Raw genomic sequence first — 21629 nt, 5'->3', positions numbered from 1 at the left:
CCTTTACATATCTTCCGCAGACGTTTCCTGGTGCTTTGAAAAGTCCTGAGGTCTATGTCAAACGGCCATTCTCTTGCTCCCAGGGTCTTAGGGGCTTGGAGAAATCCCAACACCTGCTGCTACCACTGAGTGTCGAGGCTAGAAAAGCTTCAGGGTTTCGACAGCAGGATCACTGAGCCACAGCCAAAGCTTGGGAAGCCTTAACAACTGAAAGCAAGTGTAGAGGGCAACGTGGTACCCAGCACGGGCTCAATTGTAGCAGCAGGGGGAGGAATGTTCCCGCCCTCACAAGGGTACAGAGGCAGCCATCAGGGAACCCAGGCTCTGTCAACAGACAGGGCGGAGGAAGTGGAGACACGACCACGCAGCACGAGACCGTGGGGGGAATGGAACAACTAGCACAGAGCTCAAGGTAGCGTTTGAAAAGAATCACCAAAATTCCCCGACAGAACACAAGAAGCAATGGCAAAATGCAACGGAATACATGGAGACAGGCCATTCTAGCATCCCCTAAGAGAGCCAAAAACACAGTTGAGGGGCATATGGAGCTCTAGTTCTAGAAAGAAAAGTAAGGAAGACATATTACAGTATGCCTACTGTAGTTGAGCTTAACAGTCTAATACCCGAGACCGAAATTCCTAAGTCCTGTCATTATAACATTCACATTAAGAAAAAGGAATTTAAAAATATCTACAACCATGGGGGGGGGGGGCTCATCCACAAGGCAACAGAAATTAAAAGGCAACGTCGTCCATTACTGGAGGAGAAAATGCGACAGAAGTGTTCAACTGAGCTGGTTTTTGACCTCAGAAGTAATGAAAATTGCTTTTTAAAGAAGAGCAACGGATGCTTTATCAAATACATCACTTTCTATTCTGATCAGATTAGGAAGACCAGAGGAATTCAGAGAGAGAAGAGAGAATATGAAGACAAAGAAGCCAGTGGACAAAGAGGGTTCAGAAACTAGAAGGGGAAGACACAGAAGAAAAGGGAAGAAAAGAGGAGGAAGGACAGGAAAATGTGACTAACGTACTAGGTGTTAATGCACCATCAGATAAACCACTCACTAGGACTCTCCTGAAACCGGGCTTCATGATACTCTGTTTTCCAGAGAGCCCCTTCTAACTGGTTAGCCCCTCTTCACAGCTCTTCAACAACTCATGAGCCCTCAGGAACACATCTGGGGGAGCCCCCTGAATATTAAATATCCAACAGGTACAAGAGACCAACCCCTAAGGCAATTTTGCTTTCAGGAGCTGGAAAAAAAATCAAGTCACGTGGTAGGCTTTGTCAAAATGAGAAAAATAAAATTTTAGAGTGAGAAAAATTGAGAAAGCTCATTCAAATTATTCATTTAACTGACAGAGAAACTTGCTCAAGGGAACTACAGCTTGGATTGGTACATATATAAACTAGCGATGTCAAAGCCCCCTCCTGTGCAACTATCTGAATAATAGACCCAATATTGTACTGGTTTGCTTACATAATGATCTTGAATTGAAAAGAATATTCCTGGCAAGCATTATGCATACTAAATGGCTTCTTAAGTGAAAATTCCGTATCTTTTGCTGTTTAAAAAAGGAGGTGCTCCTTGAGAATTGAAAGGAGGAAAAATTGCTTTCATATACTAAAAAGCCTTTTTTTTTTTTTTTTTTTTTTTTTTAGATCACTCTGGGTCAAGTGGAAAACAAGAGTAAAAATCACATTGCGAATTGTGTTTTACGTACTGAGGGATCTAACCAACTTCAGGATTAGGATCTTCAAGTAGGAGAGCTGGGAATGGATATGAACTTCGTTTAGGGAACATATAAAAGATCACAGGTCACCAGTGTGAAAACTAGGACTTCCCTCCAAAACAGCATTCTGATGTTCAGATTGTGAGAGGCCGTTTTCCAACGGGTGCCATGTCAGTCCTTGAGAGATCAGCCCTTCCCAAAAGATACCTTTGCGAACTGGCTTCCCATTTGCCTTATTCACTCACCAGCATCCATTAGCCAACTCCATGCTTTATCTTCAATAGATAAGACACAGCTTCTTCTTGCCATGGTGCCATGAAAAGGATCCAGAAGGTTCCCCTTAAACAACACTTCCTGAGTGACTGCTGCAGCACCAAGAGTAAAGGATATGCCAGGTCAGCCACTCTTCCTTCCCAGCAGTATTAGCAGCAGCAGCAGCAGCAGAAGCTGGAGCAGACCGTTTAGACCCAACTCCTTGCAGGATGCTAGCCAAAGCACTCTTGTTTACTCTACACCTAGACAGAGTTTGCCCGTATGTTTGCACCTTTTCCCAGAGTGTCAAAACAGGTGTTTTTACTGTGATCATGCTTAAAATCTGCTCCCAAACAAGGCAATAAATATACCGTCACTATGAAATTCTTAGTCTCTAATTCTATGGAAAACATGTTCTTAAAGGTTTCACTCTATTACAAGGAGGTCCTGATGAGCCCTTTTAAGAATCCATTCGCCCTCCTCACTCCTACCAAGCAAGTGGATCGCCCTAAAGGTCCCTGTTAATGAAAGAAAGGATGTTACCATATAAAATAAACGCCTTCGTGCAATATTGGCCACTTCTTTCCTAATGTTCTATCTGCCTTCCTGGCACACAGTCGCTTCTTGCAAACACTAATGTTTTCATAATCTTTACAACACTCCCAACGGATGGGGAAATATCAGGTCTTACGATATGATCTTTATTTTACAGAAGGAGCAATGACTTCTTTGCTACTATATTCTATTTCCATTTTGATGTTATTGATGAATTGCTTTTGCTTTCAGTGCCGTTCAACTTAACCAGGGGCTAGAATATCGCTGCACAAAAGAGTCGGCCAGGTAACTTCATTAACGAGGCATTTACCTAACGGATGTCTCCAGAGCTGAAATCTTACAGACATAAAAAGTTATCCAGATGAGATTTTTAAAAATTTAAATACCTCGAAACAATTCAAATAGCTCAACCAAGGATATGTGTAAAACAGATGACTTTTTTCCTAATACATAAATGCTATTTACTTATTAGAGAATAATTGTGAAGAGTCATTAATACCAGAAAACAGAAACTTTGCTCCCTCCGTAGTAGAGAATTCCAAATCTCATTAGCAAAATGGAAGCCCTGCACACACAGAATCTTAGAATACAATATTCTCTGTATATTAATACTTTTCACCACTTACCAGGTGCCAGGCACTGGTCCTAGCGCTTTAAATGCATTATCCCATTCAATCTTCACAGAAACTACAGATCCCCTATTATTACTGCCTCATTTTGCAAATGAGGATACTCCGGTTCCATCACACGCTCAAAGTCAGCTCTCAAAGGAGCTCGCACCTGCCGAGGACCCGGGCTGTCCAGTTCAGACCTGCAGCTCTTGAACCTTTTGTTAAAACTGCCACACCGGTTTTGGTTTTCATTGCTTTGTGTATTTGCAAGTACAGCTTTCACAAGATAGATTTTGGAAAGTGTTTCCATAAGATTAGGAATTTAATAATGGTTAACATGCATAAGGTACAAATCGTGGGCCACGAAAATTCCATATGTTCTTGACATGTGTTATAAGGCTCATGACACCCCCAACAAGGGAGATATGCTCCCATTTAGTGGAGTGCATCGGAGCACTCAGAGGCATAGAGTGTTAAGGAAGTTGCCAAAAGTCATACAGCTACGAAGGAGCAAATGTAAACTGTGAACCCAGGGAAGGCAGCTCCTCAGGTTGTGGTTTATGCCTCCACCTATCCTCCTCTGCCTCTTGAAAGCTGATGGTGCCTGACACTTCAAGAAAGGGAGTGGGAACTGCCAGGCCTGGCCAGAACTCTGGTGGGAAGAGGATCTGCTATTTCTGTGTCTTTCCAAAAACTTAATATGCATAAAGTACATCAGTTTACAAGATACACAAGTCTACATCCATTTCTCTTAACGATGTTTACTAACTTGAGGAATTAAATGTTTCGTGTGGTTCTTAGATTTCAAAAGAAGCCAAGCACAATTTCAGTTTTCACCTTTTTTTTTTTTTCTCAAGTATATCATATCTTCAGAAGCACTAACAGGGCGGTAATAACATCATTATCACTCAAGTACTGGCCATCCTGTTGGGGGGATGACCATTGCTGGCAGCCATACTTCTATTTCACTGCCATCATTTAATTATACATTTAATTATGTGCGGGACCAAGACAATAATTGTGAGGTTAGAGGAAGCTTCAGAAATCTCAGGATCATCCCTTGAGTTATGAGCTGAAGTAACCTTGGACCAAGACACCTCCTTGAATATTCAGCAGCTGAAATGACCTTCTCTGAATTAGCTCTTGAGGACACAAAGCCATCTGGGTCAGCTCAGACAGCTCAAGTCAAGCACCTACAGGTCAAAAATGTGAGACTAAGAAACCAATGAAGAATACTGAAACCCATCTTTGTCTTTAATTGGGCAGCGAGCCTAACTCTCCAGATTAAGTGTGGCTAGCTTCAGCTTTTCTGGCTTTAACCTAATATAAGTTAGCACAAGAAACCAGAAAACTTCAGAGAGAAAATACAGTTATGGTGAAGGCATCTACCCTCTGTCAGAATTTAGCCACAAGCTATAAGAAATGTAGCCATTTGGTGGCATTTAGCAAGAAGAAATTTAGGTGCTCATGTGGCACTGCTTGAGGTGCTGCATTCCAGTCTATTTACTCTCGATTATTTTTAAAATCAAAAGTTCCCAAAGAAGGAAGACGACAATTCTTTACCCAATCTCTAGACAATTATCTTCTCTCCAGAATTCCTTGAGTGGTGGCATTATACATTGTACCCACATAAGCTTGATTCACTCTTTGGCTAACAGCAAGATTTAAATTTATCTGTCTTCAATGCTAACACTAAATTAACACAAAAGTTATTCAGAAGTTCTAAAAAAAAAAAACAAAAAACACCACATTCTGACATCTTTTGGGTGAGGAAAACAAAGTAATCTCCTAGGCTTTTATATAAGATAGATCATAACAGATGATTTCTATGACCTTGGCTCTACTAAGTGATACACCAGGGAGGTCAGAACTCAATTATTCAAGTCAAAATATATATATTTATATTTATATTTTCTGACTGTTCAAGCTATCTACTGCAGCTACAATCATTATTTCTTGCTGATGTTAACAACAGTGCAATTAAAAACACACAAGTGTGGGTCATTTTAAGACTTTACTTTCAAAACGACATCAAATAACAGAAGTTATATTTGTAGCTGACCACGTGAGCTGCTTCTTGTTCATCAAGTCTTACTACTGGGCATACTCTCTTTCATTTAATTCCTTGAACTTGGCTTTATCTGGAAAGAAACCTATTAATAAGCACTGACTCTAGGTCATGTTTAGATCAACACAGGTGACATTGCAGTGAGCAACCCACCTTCTCCTGAAACTAAACAACGCATTTTTACCAATCCTTAACTAATACTAAGTCAGTCAACTATAAACTGGTGACCTAAAAGTGAAAAGCTGTAATTGTGCATTACAAATTCCTGAGTCATTTTGTCCTTGCAACCTTTTGCTTTAAATAAACCTGAATGCTAGCTAAAGAAAATCTACAAGCAACTCAGTATGACTTAGTGTTTCCAAACCAGGAAAAGGAAGGACTTTCAGTGTTCGAGATAACGTTTGTTTTCTGTAGTTTGGAAAATAAACATTTCCTATGTAGTTAAGCAGTTAAGCCCAGGGACTCTGTGTGTGTGTGTGTGTGTGTGTGTGTGTGTGTGTGTGTGTGTGTGGAAAGTGCCTGTGTTTGTGTGGATAAGGATAGAGAGGAGAGACAAAGAGAGAAAGAGGAGAGAGGGAAAGGAAGAGAAAGAGATTTTTTTTTAGTACTATTTAGTGCTCATGTAACACCAAATTTTGTGCTGGAGTTAGAATTTATCTCAGCAAGTCTGCGCACATGAACCATGAAAAAATTACAATTTGGCAGTCAAATCAACAGGAAATGCTTACCTGATTATACAGATTACATTTCTCTATTAATTGGATGATACGGAATGATATATTACATACAGTTGCATAAAATAATAGCAGTCTTGGGTCTCTAAATTGGTTTGTTATCCTTATTTCAATATACATAAGCCATTTTCTGCATTTAAATAATAATGTCATTTTCTTCTTGATCGAAGAATACGTAGACTTTGCCCTGCTATCATGCTTACATAACACTAGAGATATCTACTTGATTTTAATACATTTTATGGAATTTATTGTTTCCCGGAGTTACTAAGCAATGGCCAAGAGAAGTAATCCTTTTGTATTTGTCAAGTGGGGATACGTATGTAACTTATCAAATGACAGTTTAAGTTGTCAAGGTATGAGTAAGAGCTTCTACGGCAACCATCCATCTTCCCATGTGTTGGTTAAAATGCATCCTACAAGCCTCTGTTTCATGTCTGGGTACAAGATTATAAATTAAAAGGACAAATACCACCTCCATGTCAGGTATATGGCTTCATCCTCATTGCACAACTTTGAGGGCAGGCTTATTGCTGTTCCCATATGACAGAGGAGAACATTCAGAGATATTGGAAAATGCTTCCAGCAAAACCTGTTCCACAAATGCCTCTAAAACCTTGGGTAGAAACTAGGGACTAATGGGATTACATATACATATACGTGTGGACACACACACACTTGTGAGGTTTACTTTCTTCTTTTCTGTTATAGGGATTGTTATATATACATTTAAGATACACAGAGAGTTACAAGTAACATTTTTGAGGACTTACAGAAATAATTCTTAAAATATTTGGAGACTGTGACTCCTTCAGTTGTCAGATAAGAAAATGCGAAGGGAAAATTATTTCAAACCAAATAGCATACATATTTTGAAATATCCAGAATGCCTGAAAATAGTAGGATGTTAGTTTGTTTTAAAAGAAATACATTTTCTTCACGCACATTTGACACTGCTGGCTGACCTCAGCCAAGTCAACGAGGTTAAAGAGTAAACATCATTCTTTTATTTTTACAGGGTTCTCTTAAGGCCGAACAGAAAAGTCCCCCGTTTTTATTTTTGTTTGTCATTAATACAAACTTTATATTGTAAAATTACATGCGACCAGTATTATTCCTATTTTAGGCCTGGTTTCACTCCTAAATTAGCTCGTATCTGTCTCTTAGCACTAGCACTTCCAGTTCTACATTCCTGTTTAAAATATTTCTTCCCCCTCTCTCCACCTTTTTTTTCCCTTCCAGAAATGACTAATCTTCCTGTTATTCTACTCTGTCAGTTTTTCCCCTGGTATTCTTTTCATGTTGCGTAACGTTTACTTTTCAACAACTCCTTTTAGAATTTTACTACTGTATCCTTGATGCTAGCCTTCCGTTTTCAACAGATTAAAACAGTCAATATTTATCTATTAGCAAACTTTTTTGTCGACTTTTGTGCTATTCAGATTAAGCTATCTCTTCAGCCCAAAAATGCAACTATTCTCTCAACTGACATAATACAAATGTCCATGTGTTGGTCTTCAAAGTTAAATTCAGTCTAATCCTCTATTACCACACACCACAATTAAAAGGGCTTAGCTTTTTGTCTCCTTTCAAAGTTCCTAATAAGTGCTAGCAAAGCAACATAACGCCACTTCTTTAAAAAATAAATTTCTAAAAAAAAATAAATTAAAATAAAAAATTAAAAATAAATTTCTCTTGCTTTCCAGCATTTCCCCATGACATCATAAAACATGTGAGCATAGACTTAATAGGCAGAATGTAAAGGTCTTCACCTTTCTGATTTTCATTTCCAAAAAAATTATTTTAATTATATGCCAAGGATCTGACCTCTACCCTAACCCTAAATCATCAATAACAGCTATAGAGCTATACTATCTGAAGATGAGTAGAGTTCCTTTTTTTTTTTTTTAAGATTTTATTTATTTATTCATGAGAACACAGAGAGACAGAGAGAGGCAGAGACACAGGCAGAGGGAGAAGCAGGCTCCATGCAAGGAGCCTGCGTGGGACTCGATCCCGGGACTCCATGATCACACCCTGGGCTGAAGGCGGTGCTCAAGTGATGAGCCACCCGGGGATTCCCCATGAATAGAGTTTCAATCCTAGAGAAAACATCTGAGATTTAGAATTATGATGACTATTTAAATATATCTAAAATTTACAATGTAATATTGTATGCCTAACAAAATGTTAATCACAACCTCAGATTTACGTAGTTCATTTTTTTTTTTTTGGCAAATTCAATATTATATTCATTATCTCATAGTCATAGAATCCCTCTGAGAAGGCAGTTTCTTACTGGTCCTATTTACACTGGCTAGCCATCCAAGAAGATGTTCACAAGGCTTTAGAAATTGTACGTTTTCTAAAATCCAAAAACACCTTTAAACATCCTGACAAAACACACTTGAATTATAGGAGATAAAGACATCCCTACAATGTCACTCTCACTTCCTGAAAATAAAAGTCAAATGAAGTTCCAATATTTGCTTAAGTTAAAATAGCAAAAGATCTTACCATTTACTTTTAGTCTTGGGGGGAATCCCCATTATTGCCTCTTCTTACTTTTTCAAATAACAAAAATTAAACTTCCTTGTTTGTCACATACAATGCTCTACATGGACACATCCCACTTTTCTTTGGGTCAGCACAAACAACCTCACTTTCAAACTTCTTTCCTGTCTCTATTTCAGACTCTAGGGCCAGGGACTCTAAAGCCAGCTAAAACATTCTTGGTTAATATTTATGATATAGGACATCAAATATTATAGTAACCAAAACCGGATTCACATACACATTTTGGAAAATCACATCACATCAGAAGTAGAAAACAAATCCAATCTATATATTCTATAAGAAAGGCAGGGCTCATGGCCACATCCCCAGGGACTAGCACAGTGTTTACCACCCCCCCCCAAAAAAATGACGCTCGATAAATATCTTCTAAGTGGATAAACTCAACCATATAGGGGTATATTACGGTAAACTAAAAAGGAAAGACAAGATACTTCCTGGAACTGTGGGAAATAATATTCTCAAAATGCATTAATCAAAATGAGGATTAGGAGAAATAATTCAAAGAATATCCCCAAGGGAAATTTGTATCAAAATTTGTTAGAATACTTTGAATGTATCTGTAACTATATTTAGGTCTTATATTAAGAAAAAAGTTAATGTCTGAATCTGAAATTGATAAATACAATAAAACTCCTGCATTTTTCTCTAATATAAACCATATCGTGGAGGTACCAGTCATTAAGAAAAAGTTCTTTGTTAGAAAAATTACACATAGTGAATGCAGCAGGTATGATATAATTAAAACTCACCATTCGGCAATCTCTTAAAAAACCATGAATCTAAGAACTGATCAAAAATGAGGGGAAGCCACTGGTCCAAGCCTGATGAAGAACCGGCCTAAGCTGACCTGAACTCACTGATAGATTTCAGCACCATTAAAAATGGGAACACCAGAAATTATGCCCCTTTGGTGTGATGCAAGCGAAAAGTACACAGCACCATTGAGAAGTATTCTCACCAAATAATAATAAATTAATTACAACTGAACTCAATTCTAGCTTTAATTTCTAGTCTACAGAAAATGAGGGTGATAGAACAACAAGGTAAACAACATTATAGGGAAACAACTAGCTAAATTTGGAACCTCAAACCTTCTTCATGACAATGATTGAATTTTTCAACAAATAAAAGCATGGGGAGAAAAAAAGGAGCAGAAATTATCATAGACTAAAAGGATCTTAAAAGATGTAACATCCAAATAGAATGTGTAAATCCTGTTTAGATGCTCATCTGGTCACTCCACCAATTAAAGAGATCTCACAGTGACAATAGGGAAAAATTGAACATAAAGTGAGTACTAAGTAATATAATGCAATTATTGTCAATTTTGATAGATTTGGAAATAGGGTTATATTTGAAACAAGTTCTAATCTGTTATAGATATATACTAAAGAATTTATAGATATACTAATAGGATGTCTGGCATCCTTTTTAAAATACATCAGGAATAAAAGGTATATATGGGAGGTAATGAACGAAACAAGATGGGTAAAATGTTGTCTGATGCATAATATGGATACAGGCATACAAAATGCTGATTCATACACATGCCAAAAATACCGTTATATTTTCTCTAATTTTGTGTATGCTTGAAAATTGCCATAATAATTTGTAAAAGCTTAAAAAAAAACACCACAAACAGAAAGCAAAAGAGAATGAGTTACTGTCTGGAAGAATAATCAAAGTTTGTTATATTTCTGACCCACAGTCACAAAGCCCAGTTGACCAGCTAGACTTGGCTTCTTATACTCTGATCTGGCTGACCTAATTCAATTCTTTTATGTCCGAACATAAATATCTGTATCTATGACAGAAAAATGATAGATTTAACCTACTTCAAAAAATCATATACATATATAGAAAAATTATAAACTTAAAATATCTAAAAATATAGATATTATTAAAATGCTTTCTTATTCACCTTCATGTCACATGTATCTGTGTTACCTCTTCAATCAAGTAATAAGGTCTTTAATGAGCAAAGTCTGTGTCATATTCTTTCGACCAACAACCGTTCACCATACATTTCTAATGGGTCTACTACGTATCAAGTATTCCACTAAATAGTAAGAACACAAAGGTGGTAAGTCACAAGTCATGCACCCAAATCCAGAGAGGGAGGGAGATATATACATAATGATGATCCATGTGTCAAAAACAATGATAAAGATATGAATGGGGCATATCACAGACACAAAGAGGACAGTAACATGGCCAGGGCTAGGGTGAGGAGAGGCTTCCTAGTGGAAGTAATATCGACTGTAAATCTAAATATGAAATGGCTTACAAAATTATTTCAGGGAAGGAAGGAAAGTTCTATGCACAAAGAAAGGACAGAAAACATTAGACTGGAAGAGCAAAAGAGCTTTCTCTTCTGCAACAGGGCAGTATCACTAACATCCCACGTTATAGGCACTGGGCTTCAATCGGTGTGACCCACTGGACCAACAAAATGCTAAGTACCTAGGAGGAGATCGATAAACATCTATTAATTAGGGTATGAAGAGACAAATGGAGGTACTATCTGAGTGCTCACTGTGCTCCAGGTATTTTGCTAATATCCCGAGACAAATGTATTTCTTATTCAACCTCACATCAAGCCCAAGGTAGGTCCCTTTATCATACCTGGCTTACAGATTGGGACACCGGGGCACAGAAGGGCCACGTAACTTGCTCAGTCAGTCCGTTAGCAAGTGGTGTATTAAGCGATGTTCTGAATGTTTCAAACAATGTGGAAAGAAAATACCTGGAAATAAAATTCTACCTGGGTATCCTACGTGGTCAATGGATTTAAAAAAGAAGAGATGACACTATAAACAGTGAGGGCTGCTAAGTGTCTAAGTGGCTGTCTGGAAGAGGGAGGGACCTTGAGTTGGAGCATTTGTCAAATTTCCACGAGGTAACGACTCCCTCCGTGGCCAAGTTCAAGCTGCAAACGTGACATCATCTTAGGTGAGCCAGCTCCATCTCACCACTGGCCTGCAACAACCGATTCAGTAAAGAGTTAAATTAACAGGCTGATTATATGATCAAGAGGATTACAAGCATACAAAAAGGTCCGATGGCCAGCTCTGTCTACAGGGCTCTGTACACAAGTAACAGCCGATTCATGTTTGAAGTTAATGAACTTCTAAGGAGTTTAATATAAAGTATGAAAGGCAATAAGGATGAACAAGTAATTCACAGAGATTCCTCAAGGAAACATACATTTTCTATGAATGAAGAACTGACATTTTTTTTAAAAGTGTTTTTTTTCTATGTGATTAATGAAGTGTGATTACTAAGTGACTTCTTACTAAACCACCCCTCTCTCAGGTAACACATAAGAGGATTTATTTCCAACTAGAAAAGTTAAAAATGAAAACAAAAAAGTTAAAAATGAAAACAAAAAAGTTAAAAATGAAAAACGAAGGCAATTATTTGATTTGGGTCTTCAAAAGACATAGCAACCAAAAAAAGTAAGATTACTTTTGCATACCCTGTGTTTTACAAGCTTCCCGCCGTATAAAAAGTGTTGAATGATACTGATCATAAGGAGAGAGGAAAAAAGTCAATCATGGAACTAGATTTATATACATGGAGTCTTATTGATAGTAAAGAATGTACAGATATATGTATACAAGAGAGAGTTGAAATGATTAATATTAGTGTGTTTATACCAGTGCTTTAAAAACTTCCTTCAGGTTACTCATGTAACAATGGTATTGAATGAATAAGCATAGTTAGATGAATTTTAAGTGTGGACAAAAGGGAGTTAAAATTATTAATGCTGATATGTATTGATCCTATCTCCTTACAAAATCCCTTTATCACTGAACAATGGCGTCCAATAGATAAGTACATCTATTAAAAATAGATATTTTTTAACAATACATAAAATCTATTTTTCACATAGAATGCAAATATAATGTTGAAGAGAAGCAACCGATGATTCGTAAAGCAAAAAAAAAAAAAAAGTTAAATTAAATACAAATTTCCTGAGAGGTCTGGCAACCTCAAACCAGATGTCTGCATTTGGGGCATGTGGGCAGCGCGCTGCTGACCCGTGACTGAATCTGGTTCTCAAGACCCTGCAGCCTATCTGCAATTTAACAGAATCCTCACTTAAAGAGATGCCATAGAAAAAAAATGCAATTCATTAGCATCTCGTTATGCTATTTAACACACATGCAAAACAAATGCAAGAGATGCTTCTGAGCCTTGTTAGAGTCTCTATATGTTTTCTGATGTGCTTGTCTCAATAGTAAGCCCCAGACATCTTTTACTGGGTCAATTTAACTATTGATTTTTACTCATAATGCTTATCAACAGCAGAAAGATATCACTTTTTTAGTCTAGCGCCTTAGGGGAGAAAAATTCACAGAATAAATGATTAAAAATGAAAAAAAAATCAACAACACAGTTGCCTAGCACATAAAATATCTCGAACCAATTTTGTTACTTAACTAAACTGACAATTTTTTTCAGCCCAGTTATCAGACTGAGGTGAAATTATAGGTGTATATTTTTATCTTTGTGATATCACAATTAGTTGAGAAGTGAAAATTCAACTTAAATAATTCTAGTGTTCTACCTACAATGCTGGTTTCATTTCCTTGAATGAAGGAGGCCTTCAAAGAGGTGACTGTGTCAACTTTTAATGAAATGTATGGTCTAATTTATAACTGAAACACCTATAATTAGTTTAATTTTAATTTTTTTTTTTTTGGTAAGGTGTGGAGGTGGGGTAAGGATGGTTATGGCATGGATCTGGAGCTAAGGTTTCAACCGGCACTCCACATTTTGTCCTATTTTAATAATAGTAAAGCAAACTAGTATTTATTGGAAGGTTACATGTGTCAGCCCTATGGGCAGACAGTAGAGATTCACAGATGACCCAGGACCCAGTCTCTGCTTTTAAAAAGCTTCCAGACAGGGAGCATGGAGATTCAAACTGACTACAATGGTCTGTCCTAGGACGAGAGTAGAGTTCTAACACGTCTATTGACACTGCATTTTCATGCAGGAAAATAACCTTACAAGTAATGTACGTGTTTTCATGTTTCTATACAATTGTAATATCACCTAACTAATTAGAATCCTATCTAAACACAAGAGTGAATAGTTTTGGGGTTAGAGATTAAGAGAATCATTAAAACTGTTCTGTCCAGACTTAAAAAACAAAAACAAAAACAACAAAAAACTCAAGAGAAAATATTACTCTCTCTTCCACTTTAGTCTGAAAGTGGATCTGAATACACATTCTCTTGACATTCACATGTCCCTGCATGCTCTACAAACAGGAAGCGTGGCCGGATATAGAGGTATGTGGAGTCACTGATACTAAACTCCTTAAAAATTTCATGATGAAGAACGGCACACCAGGCTCAATTTGCTCTCTCCTGAACATTTTAGTTATTTTCCAAACCAGCAAGATTAGAAAATTAGGCTAGCCTCCTAATTATCAGCAAACAAAATAAATGTAGTACAGAGAGCTCTTCTCTAAACTCCTCTCTTTGGAGCACTGTGTGCAAAGGCTCACTGCTCAGAACAATTAAGTACTGCTTCATGCCAAGGGGAGATACTCCACACACGGCCCCTATCTCCTTAAGATCATTATCAAGGCCTTACCTTTTTCGGAAAACACACTCTTGCAGAAAAGCATGCCAAATCTAAAATAATGGATCAGCAGAACTTATTCTCTAAGCAGGTGACATGTACGAATTGTGAAGCTCCTTGAAGAGGGGCCCATAAGTCTCAAGGAGTAATATATCTTAATGTTCAAGTGGTGATTGTAGCATTTGTTACCAGCTACATAATTACTACACTCTAACCCATAATGAGCCTGAAGTGCTAAATTTTTAATCCCTCCTGATGACCCTCTTCAAAGTGGATAAATATAGGTCTCTTCTCAAATACTTAATTGCCAGGACTACCGGTATCCACACATAATCTGGATCATTTTTGACCATCTCGAACTTTTTAATTCTTTTTTTTAAAACAGCTTCTATCATATAGCTCCTAAAATAATTACTAGAGGGGAAAAAGCAGTGAGCAGGTTAACAAGGGGCAGGGCCTAGGCATTTATATTTTTCGGAAGCCTAGATTCTCTTTTCTGTTTCAGGTTGAAGATTTACAATACTGGAACGTTTTCACGCTTGGAAGACAAAACTTTATTATTTTTTCTTCTGAAAGTAAAGTGCGGAGAAATTTAAGGGCAACACAGATACATGGACCTCTCTATAAATAGCACGTACCTTTGCTACTATTATTTCTACAATAAAATAATAATTATAGTTGCTATAGTTGCAGTCTGGTTCCCAGAATGTTCCTCTCATAATAAATACCAACACTGGTCAAGGTTCTTCTTGATATTCTCAGTAGTTCATTAAAAAGGGGGGGGGGGGGAGAAGAAGAAAGAAAGAAAAAACAAAACACTAATAATGCTGCTATCCTGGTAATATCACTTCTCCTCCCTATGCAACTTTTGGAGGGTATTATTCTACATAAGCTTGATACTTTCTTAACAAAGCACTTTTACTAACAGAGAGCTAATATTGTTACAAAAATAACTGTTTTGTGCCACTGCACCCACTAGTGACCATTCCCCATTAGAGCCATGGGCTGTATACACACCCATGTATCAGGAAGCCTGGCCAGGTCCCTATGTACAAGATAACATGCAGAACATGGCTTAAGTGCAAAAAAAGGCCCGTTCTAGAAATTTACACCAAGAGAACATAAACAACCCATTAGAGTGTCAGAGCAATTTAACTGCTTGAGTCCTACAATAAATGAGGGACTCCTTCGAGAAATAGTTTATAGTTACATGTTGCTAGCCAATAAATGTCCCATTCCATGAAAAAATTCTCCAACACTGAATTCATAAAAGCACGTAGGTTCAGCATTGGGACTCTTTGACTTTGACTCAGCTCATCATCTCAGGGCTGTGAGTTCAAGCCCCACATCCAGCTGCCCGCTCAGCTGGGGGTCTGCTTGAGTTTCTGATTCTCTCTCTCCCTCTGCCCCTCCTCCCCCTGCAAAATATTTTTTCAAAAAAAGCACATGATTATTGGTCATGGTCAGGAAAAAACTTGGCTTTCAATTCAACAAACACTTAATAGATGCCAAAGATATTCAAAACACCATACATACAGAGGTAATTAATGTAAGCTTCCCATTCTTAGGGAGCTTAAACGCTAATGGGGGGGGGGAAGAAACATTAACAAATGAATGTAAGATGTGATTTACTCTGTGACAGAATGCTCGGGAGAAGTAGACAAGAAAACGTAATCATAAAAAAATAAGAAAACGTAATCATTTCATAGAGTATGTCTCATCTGACAGTCATTGTATAATAAGGACCTTTTATGAATAAGAGCACAGAGAGAACTAAATCCATCTGTCACCTGCAACTGCAGGTTGGCTAAAGATGTAAGCGTTTAGCAAACAAACAAAAAGCATCTGTAAGAATCAACTGGGTATGGAGAATTTAAAATATAGGCTATAAATATAGGGTATTGTATATCTTATTACAATCTTAAACTGTGTCCTATATATCCTTTTATTAGTCTTATAACAAACTCAGGTATATGCACACATACTTTTTTGGGGAGAGCCTGCTATTAAACCATAAACCCTTAATGCCACCAGTAATCAAGGCATCAAAAGAGTCAAGGAAGTAATTCACCTTAATAGCAGTGAACAGCAGTGACTTGACCTTAATAGCAGTTCTCATCAACCAGGTGTATCAGTAATGCCATTTTCATGAAATGAAGACAAGATATTCCAGTTTTTGCTGGGACCTATTGACTAGTCACATTTAAAGAGTCCTGATGATCTTAGGATCCTTAGGACTGTAATTGGGCCCTAACCTCACCAGCGGCTCCTTGGTTTCCTAAGCAGTAAAACAAATGGATTGTAGGACATTGTTTCTCAAGACTCTTCTAACTGCAATCCCAAGAATCTATGGATCACTGGAGTTCAATATTAAAAGTGATACAGGAAAAAAAAAAAAACTTTTTTCATGGAAAAACCTAGCACCTGAGGTTTTTAATTCTTAACTATTTTTATAAAGCTTCACTTGTCGTGGAATCTTGACTACTGAGCGATTGCCTTGACAGTTACTCTGGTAGAAACCTTAAGCGGAATCACAGCTAAAATCCCAGTTTTCTTTCAAGTTACTTCAAAAAATACTAGAAACCCTTCCAACAGTACAAATAAAAATGAGACTCGTAGGTTATATTCCAAATGTTCAATATTAACCTCATACTGAAAAATAAGAATCAAGGGTACTTTACCAGCCAGGATATTACAATCTAAAAGCTGACTGCAATCTGTGAATGACTGCTGAGTGTCTTTTATTTTTTAATGTGTATTGATTTTATTTCTATTCTTCAATTGACATAAGAGCTAGTCATGGCTTAGAAACAAGATTTGCAGCCTATCCTTTCAAAGATCTATGTATGCAGTCATGAGAAGCCCCACGGTTGGAATCCGTCAAGCTCACACTGAGCACTGTCCCTGGGTGAAGAGCTGTGGCAGGACAATGTGTCTTTTCAAGCCACCCAGCATAAAATCTGTAAACCCACAAATGATTTTCCATCGATCAAGTCCTATTTTCATTCAAATCCAGTTTGCAACCACGTGACGGACTTGTGGTCACTTTATGAACATAAAACATTTTACTTTTAAGATTATGATAATGCAGCGTTATTTATGCTACTAGAATTAAAAAAAAAAAAACAGTTCAAGAAACAGGATGGCCAACAATCTGCCATGATGGTAGAGTTAAAACTCATCATGGTGTTGCACAATTTCTTGTTGGGTTTCGAGACCATATTCAAGAAATAACTGGAAACGCATGAAGCAGTATCCTTTTAAGGAGCTTTGTCATAAGAGAAACACATTTTAGTGATCAAATCACTTTCAGAATGCTTGTAACTTGAGATTTCATTTTTCTTCCAACAGTGACCTGTTTTTCTCTAGAACAGTTACTCAGAAAAATATTTTCAGCTAGTCATAAGAATGACTTCCTTAGAAGCCCTTTCCTTTGTACTATTAAGCAGTCTGGAAAATTGCTTGCTTGACTCATTCATGCTGTCAAAATATACTACAGGCTAAAGCTCACCATCCATTTTCCACTTCCTAGAACAACACATGCGATATATGTATGAAGTTCTAAAGGAACAACAGCATTTGGAGTCTTAGAACCCCTCTCATGTGTTGATAGTTTATAAAACCATATCCACACAGGCTATGTGTTTGGTATGTCTGAAGACGACCACTTAGGCAGGAAAAGTCTGCCACCTTTAAATCCATTATACTTAAAAGGTAAGGGGTCAAGTGAACCGAAGAAGGTCTCTAAGTTTTAATAGACTATCATCACTGCTAACTTTGGTGGCACAAGCAAGAATCCATTAGAAATTCAAAGAGGACGTACTAGAGTTATTTGGAGATTATTTGGAGTTATTCAGAGATACTAAGAAACAAGATAGGTAAGGAAATACAGAATTCTGTACAAAAAAAAAAGGTTATGAAATCAAACAGATCATTACTGGAACTCCACATCTGTTGACACACATTATAGAACTGAAAAGTCACACTTATTCTTTTACCAACAGGCTACGATCATTAATAGAAAAGAGATCGCAAAATGAGAGACATACAACACACGGAAACCTAATTATCATCAACACACGTCAAATAGCATTTTTTTTTTTTACGGTAACAGAGATCATAGGGAATGTCATTTAGAGAGAAAAATTATTTTTGAATCAGTAATCCAACGAAGACACTACTGAAATGAAGTGACGTCACCTTCTAACTCTGAATAAGAGATTACTAGGTAGGTAAGGAGGTTATTTTGTTTTCCTAAATCATGTTTGAAAACTTATCTACAGTGCTCATCAGAAAGCAAAGCCAGCTCTGTGTGAGAGTCTGGAGCTTATGAAGATTTCCAGATGGTTTTATCCTTAGGAGAAAAATACATCTTCTATATAGATTGAGAAGTCATGACAAAAATACTATGTTCCCTGAACCTCTCAGCAATGTTAAAAGAGCGATTGTTAACCAGGAGCAATATAGCTGTTTAAAAATATATCTGGCTGTGTTTCTTGGTTTAGAGATTCCAACTGAGTGAGTCTAGCTGGTAGGGCAAGTGGAGATGGGGAGGAGTGGGGCAGGGGAGAATACACCTTTCCAAGTCTTTTCTACTATGTGCTGGACGCCTGGAGAAGTAGCCTGAGATGACGTTTGGCACACAGTGCGCATGCCATGTAAGCTGTCGACTCACTTGGAATTAAGTGCATCCTACTTAGGATCACTAGGCAAGGCGAAGGTTTGGGTCTAGCAGATATTTGCAGCCTAAGTGGTCCAATTGGCACCTTCTCTTATAGACTCTCTACGTTCGATGCTGAGCTTTTCATATTTCTATGGTTAATTCTGAACCGGGAGGTCTTTTGAGGCCAGGATTTTAAAAGGTATTTCAAAAAGCCAGGCTATAATTGTCTATGTTCCCCTATTCTTCAAAAATCGTACACTAGCCAAATAAACCAGAGGTGACCAAAGGTTGTAGATCAAAAAGGCCTGCAAGGTATTATTAACATAGGAAGGCAGTGGTCCTCCAATCGTTCTGAAGCAAATATATTTTAAAAAGTAAGCAAACTTAAACGTTGAGGTCATAGTATGACTAGGAAGGATTAATAAGGATTGCCTTTATTAACATAAAGTCACTTTCATTATCGGTATCTCAATATTGTTTCCCAACTTAATATTTCTGTAAAAGAAAAAGAGGGAGAGAGAGAGAATGCACAAGTGCATGCTCTTCGACTGTTGATAGTATCTGTAGAGACTTGTCCGCTGGAAAATGTTTCTTTAACTTTGGTTTGGCTCCTACCTTGGAGCTGATGGGAAATAAAAACTTTTCCATGGATTAGAGCCAACGGAGCTGCTAAAACAAAAGGTAACATTCATCAGAGAACCATGGTACCATGATCTCATTCTGGGGGTTAATTTTTTTTTTTTTTTTACATTAAGTGTGGACTGTCTAAAGTTTAGAAAAGTCAAACAATCTATGTTAAAGAAACTAAATCTTGGCCTTATCTTACGTGTTGTTATTTAGATGGGGAAAAAAAAACTTTTTAAACTACATAACATGGAACAAAACAACAGTAAATATGAAGAACTCATTGGATTTTTACGTATTTTGCTTACTCTCTGCAATCCCCCTAAAATGTGAGTGCCCCAGACACATGTACATCCTGCTCATTATTTCTACTTACAACTAGTAATATGTAGTTTCAACATGAAATCATTCTCAGAGAAGTGAATTTTTATCAGTAAAACATGAGCATCTGAAAGTGCTACCTCCCTTGATTTTTAAGAGAAAAATCCCAGGTTTTACACGTCTGTTCACTCAGTATCAACTGACCACTTAATTCCAGGAAGCCCTTCTTGCACAATTTTTGGCATCTTCTGAAAACCTAAAGGCAAATTTTACTTCCCCTGCCCTCAGTGGTCCTCCTCTACTTTCTCCCCATTGTTTCACACGTTAAAAGCCTAAATAGCCAACTCAATTAAACAGACTGTAAGCATCTCCTTTGAACATGTATTTGACCCTTTCTCAACAAGTAATACAGCCAACTCACTGCCACGTACTGAATCGATGCACAGCAGAATAGAAGGGGGCAATAATCGATATCCTTAACAAGGTGTCAGTGGCATGGCTCAGTAAACCCAACAGTAAAAGCACAGCTCATATTCTGAATTAGAACGTAGCAAAATATTCACACAACTGCAAAGGAAAACCTGAAGCTAGCCGTGGGAAACCACGAGGCCGTACTATTCCTGGAGAACCAGTCGAATCAGGAAGCTGGGTTTTTTTTCCCCTCCTTGCTGCAAAAAGTATATACTCTCCTATGTCTAACCAAAGTCAAAAGTCTCAAGCCTGTGAAATTAGGCAGCACCTTTACATACCTTGGAGCAAAAGAAACCATTTGGGCTAGAACTGGATCCCTATCCATTCAGAGTAACGGTGGAAGGGGGTGGGGGTGGGGAACGAGGATGTGGTAAATAGAATTCTGTGGCCTTGGATACTTCTTGCTGCCTTTGAGGAAGTGAGTGGTTGACTTTCTACTAAGTAAGTAAGTTTATACAGGCTTAGGATGAAGTAGGGATAGTACAAATCATGGAAACATGGGACTTTAATATTTGACCTTCTACGCCATGCAGGTACTTTATTGAATAAACATCAATTTTATTTTTGAAAAAAAATAAAAGGCTTAGGTGAGTCTTTTAGGAAGAAATTTATATAAATAATATAGTGCTTGAAATATCAAATGTGAGTTATTTATTTTAGACCAGCACAGAGCTAAAGAGGCATTAGTTTTAAATGAAACTAAATTTGGAACAGATGGCTACAACCACTTTTTCATTCATGGATAACTGCACTTCGAGATGGGTTTCCACGCACAGACAACGATATAAACACTGAATTATTGCATTAATACTACCCCTGTGAGTTTAACGTCAAGCGGTACACATGTTGCGAGGTTAAGGGGTATCTTCTCTTGATAACCGGTAAGTAAAAAAGCTCGGATGCGATCATGCACATTTATGTGCATCATCCAGATCAAAGGTGTTTCTAATTATTTAATCAAATAATGGGTAGATATCTTTGGGACAACATGCAAACTGCATCGTAAGGTCAAGTTCCTCTCGTAGGGGGAAAGATAACTTAGACCCAATCCAGCACTGAGACAAGAACAGCACTAGCAACTACCATGTACAGAGTATTTACAATGGGTGAGACACTGTGTGAAGTGACCTGTATTATATAACTGATCCCGCGGACTCCGCGTGAACCTTCATAGCAGGTGCACTTAGCCTCCTTTCAGAGGCCACAGTGACTGACACCAAGTCAGCAGGAAGTAACGGATGCAACCAAACCCAGGTCCAATTGAAGTCATGTTCTGGGCTCTTAACCAGCTCTTATTCTTTGCCATGAACATTTTTGTGTATAGCTTTTGCAATTATTCTAAAGATCCTACACTGATTTAAAAAAAAATATATATATATAGCCTTTAGACTAAGTGAAAAAAAAAAACACTGGCCATTT

The 21629-nt window shown here is 37.6% G+C and overlaps 1 protein-coding gene and 1 long non-coding RNA gene across 51 annotated transcripts in view; one reads left to right on the top strand and one right to left on the bottom strand.

Moving 5' to 3' along the window:
* The window catches only part of MBNL1 (muscleblind like splicing regulator 1), a 276932-nt gene that overhangs the window by 108935 nt on the left and 146368 nt on the right, over window positions 1–21629 (bottom strand). For 6 of the 44 annotated variants that reach the window (XM_049099979.1, XM_049099997.1, XM_049099980.1 and 3 more), the window contains exon 2: window positions 1982–2101. The exons of 36 other annotated variants lie outside the window; for them this stretch is intronic. In XM_049099979.1, coding sequence (XP_048955936.1) covers window positions 1982–1987 — 6 coding nt within the window. In that variant the 5' untranslated portion in view covers window positions 1988–2101. Of the gene's footprint in view, window position 1; window positions 557–1981; window positions 2102–21629 lie in introns of all 44 variants that reach the window. 2 more of the 44 variants (XM_049099987.1, XM_049099990.1) reach the window with 1 other exon arrangement.
* Window positions 20588–21629, top strand: part of LOC112652512 (uncharacterized) — a 43219-nt gene continuing 42177 nt past the window's right edge. For 5 of the 7 annotated variants that reach the window (XR_003131525.3, XR_003131527.3, XR_003131526.3 and 2 more), the window contains exon 1: window positions 20588–20651. This is a non-coding gene — a long non-coding RNA (uncharacterized LOC112652512). Of the gene's footprint in view, window positions 21092–21629 lie in introns of all 7 variants that reach the window. The other 2 variants (XR_007405304.1, XR_007405305.1) reach the window with 2 other exon arrangements.

The sequence above is a fragment of the Canis lupus genome, chromosome 23 (assembly GCF_003254725.2).
Source record: "Canis lupus dingo isolate Sandy chromosome 23, ASM325472v2, whole genome shotgun sequence".
NCBI lineage: Eukaryota > Metazoa > Chordata > Mammalia > Carnivora > Canidae > Canis > Canis lupus.
This window is presented reverse-complemented; position numbering and strand designations above follow the sequence as displayed.